The sequence below is a fragment of the Heliconius melpomene genome, chromosome 14 (genome assembly GCF_056956725.1).
Source record: "Heliconius melpomene rosina isolate 202511_hmr_F chromosome 14, ASM5695672v1, whole genome shotgun sequence".
NCBI classification, from domain to species: domain Eukaryota; kingdom Metazoa; phylum Arthropoda; class Insecta; order Lepidoptera; family Nymphalidae; genus Heliconius; species Heliconius melpomene.
Window position 1 is genome coordinate 9,080,287 of NC_140402.1, and position 8,300 is coordinate 9,088,586.

Consider the following 8,300-nt stretch of genomic DNA (forward strand, 5'->3'; position numbering starts at 1 on the left):
GCAGTTTCGTTTCCCACTTTTCGCCGAATTCTAGAAGCATGCGTGTTGAGTCACGCCCAGACCAGAGCGAAAAAATGAAAACATTAAATATTTTATGTCTTTTTAAAACCTTTAACCGCATTTACAGAATAATATACAAAGTACAAAACATTTTATTAAAAAAAATGCTAAAATTAATAATGTTGCTTAATTAATTTCTTTTGCTTAACTTTGGCTTTCAATGTCCTTAAAATTATACAGATGATAAATTAAAAGAATACAGTTCTTAGATTTTAAAATTAAAGAAGTAAGAAAATCGTGGGCTATGTTTTAACAAATTTCACATCTATCTATCATCGATTTCTTCTTATGTTCCACGCAGTCGAAGTCGTAGATACAGCTAATTCTCAATATAGATGTTAAACGACTCCCCAAGCGAAACAATCATTTACTATGCCGCTAAATCTTTTAGCGTATAACTCGTTAGCTTTAAATACAAAGGCTTCCACTTGTATTTCTTGGTCCATTTTGGGTGCTGACTCGGCTTCCACCGTCACTATGGGAAGAATCGCTACGCCGAGTACTAAGCCATATGTGAGTAACTGTAAAAATAATAACATATATATATCTAATCTAATTTATCTAATTTAATACAGCCATCGTGTTGCAGTCGAACAGTCTGACTGTAAATGTGACGATTGAGGGCTAAATAATCGATTCCCATTTGGGGAATATATTATCTTCATTTCATCAATCTGATCAATACGCAAGGTCTTTAAAAATTTACTAGTGTATGGGGGACAAAGTATTTCAACATTGGATTTCTTCTACCCACGCTTCTATGCGGGAAAGCGTGAAGAGCTCAAAGCTGGAAAAAAACATGCTACTCGTATATATGTATAATATAATTATTATACTACTGGTAGATAAACGCTTATTACCATTTTTCAGTTTGGAGATATGTGTTTATCATTCATAAACTGACCTCTTTGACATCATCATCGAATTTGTTTCTGGGATAAACTTCAACGGCATCTATAGACAATCTTTCCAGCGCTTGTTCTAAATTCTTGTAGTAGTGATCAAGTAGTTGATTGAAGTGCTCCTTCCTGAACTCCTCATCTGAGCCCAGGAAGATGAAGTACAAGAGGTCAGCTACTGGGTTGCCAGCGTGCACCGTTTGATAGTCCACTGTGATTGTGTTTAAAGAATTGTCCTGAAAAAGAAAAGGTTTTCTTATTATTATCGGAGAAAATACAAATATAGTTGACTTGAAGACGTCGTGGTGCAGGGGCATAAGCGTGCGACTGAAAACGCGACGGTTGTGAGTTCGATTCCCATTACAGGGAATGAGATATTAAAATATTAATTTACATTTTATCGACAAGATACAGTCACCTCATTCTGGAAGAATTGACGACAGTAGACGAGGTGACTAAGAAGTCGTTGCAGATAGTTTAACCTTTAACTATGGACGTGATTTTTTTATCACACACATATGGACGTCGGGTCTGCCAGACCAGTGTATTTATTGGTCATATTCCGTCTGTTTTTTAAAGGAAGAAGACAATTTTATGTTTTAGTTTACATGAATAGCCTCAAATGAAGCAAAATCAATATAAATAAAATCGCTTTTTATTAAAGTTTACGCATCACAACGATTTAAGTAACTTAAAGTCACAATTTCAGTCTTTGGCAACATGGGATGACTCTTAAGAAAATAATACTATAAAAAAAGACAGATAATAAAATGAATATTTTTTTAACAAAATATAAAGTCTTACAAATAAAAAAAATAAACAAATTACATCTTATGTTATAAAATAAAAATTTTGACAACACCTCAAGATAAGGTAGTAGGCAAACAGGACGATTGCAGTCAACATAAGTATGTGTGGTGTTTCTGTTACTATATATCTTTTAGGGGCAAAGTGTACATGTTTTTCAAGAACCCAAAACTATTTTTTTAGCGTCATGTTCAATAAATGATAGATCAGATCGCGAAACGCGAGTCAAAGTCGTTCTCAATTCTTAGAGTAGTTTAGTATACGAAACGCGTCTTTTTATTTGATAAAGTGCTATTTTCTTTATAAAATGTCGTCGTCCAATTCTTTTGTTTGATGTTGATTATAAAGTACCGATATTTTTGTCCCTGACGTGCTAGGTCGATCATTTTTTTCCATTTTATCATAAAAACAAAAAAAATTGAATCTTTTTTAGGTAAATAATATTTATATTACTAAAATATATAACAAACAATGCAAAATAATATATGATATATAACAATAAAAACATTTGAATACAATTAAAATATTAAAGTATATTTTGTAATATTATAAAAATATATGGCGTTTGAAATCATTCAAGTATGGGAAACATGGACGTCGGGTCTGACAGACCCAGGCCTCGTTTAAAAAGTTAAATACTCACGTGTTTTGAACCCAGAGACACAACCACTGCTATCTACATTCATTTTGTCATTAATACGAAAGGTACTGAGCGACTCAGTGGCTGAGGTCACCGAGAAGTGGTCGATTTGTAGAAAGAATAGAACTAGATGGGTCTGTCAGATCCGACGTCCATACTTAAAGGTTAATATAATAATTCAATTAATTTCAATCAACTCCTTCGTTCAATCTTCACTTGGAGAAATTATTATATTGAAATTCCCCCTTTTTCAGTTCCTGCCTTTGATTTACCTACAGTGCGAAATTGACACGTTCCGCCACACAATACACAATTTATTCAAATTTAGGCCGCAAATGGAGGACGAAGTTACTTAACACTAGGTTCCCTGTGCGTACCCTTACATACCTACATTATATATTAATGATAATCAACAATAAGTATAATTATTTTATTTTTGTTGTTCAACAAGACGCGGTGACACGCATATCTTGATTGAAGGTCAAATGGAACTAGAGATCGACATTAAAAACATTGCCTAATTCGTTCGGCCTTGACGCTCGAAATCATTTGGCAACTATTTGTTAGCTTGTTTTGCTATCAGTGTTTTTTGGCCCGATATTAAAGTTAAATTCGAAATCAAATAATTTTATTCAAAATATGAATAAAATATTTCTTGTTATATCATGCTGCTATTAAAGTTACTTTCTAAGACCCGAGTAGAACCAGAGCAAAACTTATGACGCTCAGGAACTACTGGTGCTAATAAAAGTAAAAAAAGAGAGAGAGAGAGATAGATATCTGTATCATGTCAAACGCAACCATCTGTCACTTTCATTTGGTCACGGGGACGAAACCTTTTTCCTTGTCCTTTTTCCATAAAAAAAAACCGCATGTAACAGCGACTAAGAACTCAACGTTTGTAATGATCGTATAAAATTTTTATCTCACAACTCTTTAATTGAAACGTATACAACATGACAATTTACTGCCATTAATGATTTTTTTCTTTATTCATGACTATTTTTTATAATACATTTTTTTAAACATTATATTTTATTAGGTATTTTTAATTTCTATTTCTTTCTATTTAATCTTATTGTATATTATTGCTAGTCGTCATAAATTATTGTTTTTTTTTTAACTTTTGCTTTATTATGATTTTTCTGTATATTTTATATAGAAATGTAATTCGATTGTATATTATTTTATAAAATTTCTAATGCTTGTGAACTCTGCATTCTGTTTGTTTGTTGTTTCCCTATTCTTATAATAAGCTGCCGGTACTTGTACCGTCTGTTTATCGTCAACTATAATCAAAGCAGGTACAGTATTATTAATAGGTATATACTTATGTATTTAGCTTTCGTATTTAATTACTTCTTTATATATTATTATGTCTACTATATATTTAACTTAAAGGTTAACTTATATTAACTTGCCAATTATTGCCGCACTAGCACAATTAAAATTTTAATTCGAATAATCCAATTCTAATATATGCACCGATTAATTTAAAATTAAATTGTAATTGTAGTCCTACAGAGCGATCGTTATTGGAATTAGAGCTGAAGAGATATAATTTAATCTCCTGTAAACTACTCGTATCTTTCTCGCTTTGAATACTTTAGAAGATATAAACATAAGTAAGAAATGACTAAATTTGAGAAATTAATTTATTAGCTGTTATGTTATTAATAATAACTCTACATGATGTGAATGTTATTATATTTAGTTGGGGCCGTAACGGCGCAGGGGCACAAGGTTGTGCCTGTAACGCGACGATTGTAGGTTCGATCCCGGCGTTGAGTTCCGAAAATCAACACGCAATGCAAAATGGGGTACGAAGTGTGATTTAATTAGGTGAAAAGAAACAAATGTTTAAAATATATTAATAAACAATAATTATTTCATAATTTATTTACATCCGCATAGTTTATATGGAAATCATAATAATATAACCTAGGTATTACAAAACTTCGCCGACATGACGTAGTCACTATAAGTGCGCACTGCGCAGTAAATATACATATTATATTAGCAGTTAAATCACGGACGCTATTCATATAATTAAATAAATAATCAATTGGATTAAGCCGGCGAAGCCGCCGGAGGGTCGCTGGTAATTTATAATTAATAATCTATACTAATATAATAAAGCGGAAGAGTTTGTTTGTTTGTTTGTTTGAACGCTAAGATCTCTGGATCTACTGGTCCGATTTACTTTGTTTTTGTTTTGTATGAAAGCTGCATTCTTCAGAAGTGCTATAGGCTATATAACATTACATTACACATATATACTAATATATTTTAAATTTCTATTTTAATTAATAATAAATTATAAATAATAAATTTAAATTTCTTTCTAATTTGACATGCAATTTATTCTGCCATGTTAATAACAACCGTCGCGTCGCTACGCAACCGTTACCGCGACATTTTGATATTCCTCCTTATGAAAATAAATATAATAATCAGTTTTAGCATTTTATCTAGATTGAAATTATAGTTTACTGTACAACATTCTAATAAATAATTAAGGAGATGTCACTGATTCGAAATGACCTAGCCTACGGGCGGCACAGTATGACCGACGCAAAAATATTCTTATAGTTCAAGCAGGCGTAGCTGCGTCCGGGTCCACTAGTATAATATATCCCCCGAGTGAAATCGAACTCACAAGCATCTCGGTACAGTCAGATATATGCTTCGTTGATCAATGAGCCATGACGGCTTTAAAATTTTAATAATAATGTTAAGTACTCGACATGTAAAACCACCCAGTAGGATACTTCTTTATAAAGATTTAATGATAACACAAGTAATATTGTAACATGTAATAAGTATGATAATGATATTATTTTAATAATGATGTATTTAAAGGTCAAACCTTATCACAATTATTTAGTTTTGATAAGAACATCCATAATAAATATATTGCAATCATATTTGAAAATGAAAGCGCTCATTTCCTCGCTCAGGTAAAGTAAGTTGAGACGTTGAGTTACACCAAACAATATAATTATATAATTTTAAGACATGGTGTGTTGAGTGACAGTCTTTAACGCCGCGTTATTTTCTACATAAGTGGTAAAATTAAGATAATATAAACATAATTAACAGCATTCCCATGAGTGGTTCCGCTGCGCCTTCACCAATACGAACTTCTATTTTTATGGAATAATTTTAGATAACGTGTTAACACTATTTAGATACAATTTAGAGTTATGTCACTTTTATTACATGAATACGGCATGTTACTGTGTACACGTTAAGTGGGTTAATTATATGAACATTAGATCGCAGTCTATTTGAACAAATATTTACTTTAAGTAATCACAGGCGCTGCAGGCGCAGGGCACAATGGTTATAGGTTCAATTTCCATTCATTACTTCGGTCTAGTAACAAAGCGAAGCGTAGCGTAAGGTTCTGCCATTCAACACCTATTGCCTGGAGAATTAAGGGGAAGTGTCTTAACGCTAGGTTACTAGATTACCCATTAAGCCAAAAAAAATTCTTTCTATTCCATACGAACAATGCTATTTCATAACTAATTTACTGATTTTTTATCGTTTATAACGTCTAACATAGGTTTTTAGTGGTATGATCTCCATCGCCACTATGGCTCTCCTCTCTCCAGCAGAGTAGGCAGGTAGAGATTAATGCTAACTTCATCGAGTTCCATTTTCTAATTTCAAATTCAAAACACTGTGTAGTGAAAGAGTCGAACGACGACGAAACAAGACGTTTTAACTAACCAGAGTTAGAGGGGATAATATAACTTTAAACATAGAATGTCATTCGACTGGGGAAGTTAAATATTTTTAACTGCAATGCGAGGGCCATAAATCGATATATGGGGCTACGCTACGCTAAATATTTTTAATCAACAAAATTGGCATAATAAATTGATATAATAGTATTTACTTTAGGAGTTATGGGGGCTCAAGTCGTGAGTAACTGTTGGACACAGTGGACATGCACTCTTTCAAATCTCGTTATCCAATATTAATAAGTGACAAATAAATAAATAAAGTCGTGAAATAGCTTCTTCATCAAATGTGCTTTTTAATGATATTTCAGTTAATTATAATTATTCTATTAGCTGGCGCAATCTCTAACTCTAAGGTTTTAAAGGACGAAAGTAACTCGGATGAGAAAAAAATATAATATATATAGTACATGCGGCCGAAGCCGCAAGCAGGGCGCTAGTATGAAATACATTTATTTTAGAATGTATGTTCAATACAGATTTATCTTAATTCAACTACAACTATTCTCACTGGGAGAGATAACAATTGACAAACGTCGCGTGGGCTTCCGATTGAATTAACTTAAAAATTTACAACTTTTTAACAATAGGTTTCTAATTTTAGTAATTATATCATTTTTATAGAACAATTTATAGAAAAAGTTCAAAATATAGAATTAGAATATTGTAAAAAAACTTAATATGTTTATAAATATTATAAACAAACAATGACATATTATTATATTAGTTCAGTTTATATTTGCTTTTAAATAAGAGATAAACAATTCAATTTATTTATAAATTAATGATATCATTATAATGTTTAGATTAAATGGTTACGAAGGCGTGATAACGTTTTATTGGCGCTGACACAGTTGTAAAATGTCTCATTGTACAGGATTCGAATCCATATTAAGGATTTTTTTAAGCTTCACGTTTTATCCTTATTTTGTTTTCCACGCATTCCACAATTTTCGAGATATTGCGTGTTGAATAGTAGAATTTAATGTCGCGATTTGTCTTTTTGCCAGAGGAGGGATTATAAAATAATACGAGTTGAAATCCAAATTACAACCGTTGCGCTCTAACGTGGCCTCTGCGTAAGTTAGTGAAGTAGCAATAAATAAATTGCACATAAATAAACTCACCCCTTCACAAAACAAAAGATTACTCATCCTGTAGTCTCCATGGGCAATGACGGGATTGCCAATAACTCTATTATACGTCCGTAGATTGAAATTATTTTGAATAAATTTGCCCACTGACTCCTTTTGTTCGTCTTTGATGACATCCAATGACCTTTTGACCATCTTCTCAAATATATCTTTCATTGATTCATCTATTTCCTCGTTGGCATCTCCGCCAATTTTGTAAGGCATATCTGCTGTTAACTTTTCAAACTCTTCCGGCTCATACTTAGCAAAAGCAAAGGATAAAGCGTGAAATTTTGCCAAATTTTCGACAGCCTTACTACCGTGAGCCCAGTCCATGGACAAAAATCTGCTATACGGATTATATCCTTTCTCTGTTAAATTCTCCATAACAACAATTTCGTTACCAAATTCGGCGTTGCATCCGTAGCACTTTGGGAATGTGTATCTGTGTTCTTCCGGAACATTCATCTTTTCTTCTAATTTTTTGTATATTTTTGCCAGTTTCCCATAAACGAACCTCTCTGTGTCGAAAAGCCAATCGGCATTCATGCGTTTCCTCATTTCCTCTTTCACGATAGCCACTTTCGCGAATAATTTGAGTTCATCTTTATTCGGAGAAGTTACATTTACTAGGAAAATGGCCGATGTAAAATTTCCACCACCAGTCGATATAGCTTTTATGTCAGTTTCTCGCGGTATATAATTTATTTCATCCAATATTTTGTTTAGATATTCACGTAGAGTTTGTTCCGCGTCCGCCATGGCTCAATGCTAATTTACAACTGGTTCTATTGAGAGCCGCCTGAGCAATCAAAGTAGTTATCTCCTATTGGTACAGTCATTGAGATTTACGCTCAATGGCAATACAGGCGATATTTGTGTGTAGTGTGTGCGCTCCATGTTTAGATATAAATAATAACAAAGGAAGAATACGTGATAAGTCATTTGGGTGTTGTTATAATACTAGCTTCAGCTCGCGTTTTTATAAAAACCTAATAAACCCTTTATT

At 32.6% G+C, this 8,300-nt stretch overlaps 1 protein-coding gene across 2 annotated transcripts; it reads right to left on the reverse strand.

The window, feature by feature from the left end:
* Window positions 1–72: 72 nt before the first annotated feature.
* LOC146532319 (uncharacterized) lies at window positions 73–8,093 on the reverse strand. 2 transcript variants are annotated; one of them, XM_085197339.1, is made up of 3 exons: window positions 7,286–8,092; window positions 965–1,195; window positions 73–581 (listed from the first exon to the last, which is right to left on the reverse strand). In XM_085197339.1, the coding sequence occupies exons 1-3, from the start codon at window positions 8,051–8,053 to the stop codon at window positions 399–401; spliced, it is 1,182 nt and encodes a 393-aa protein (XP_085053465.1). In that variant the 5' UTR covers window positions 8,054–8,092; the 3' UTR covers window positions 73–398. The 2 variants fall into 2 exon arrangements, with proteins under 2 accessions (XP_085053465.1, XP_085053466.1); XM_085197340.1 differs by having other exon boundaries at window positions 446–581; window positions 921–1,195; window positions 7,286–8,093.
* Window positions 8,094–8,300: the final 207 nt, after the last annotated feature.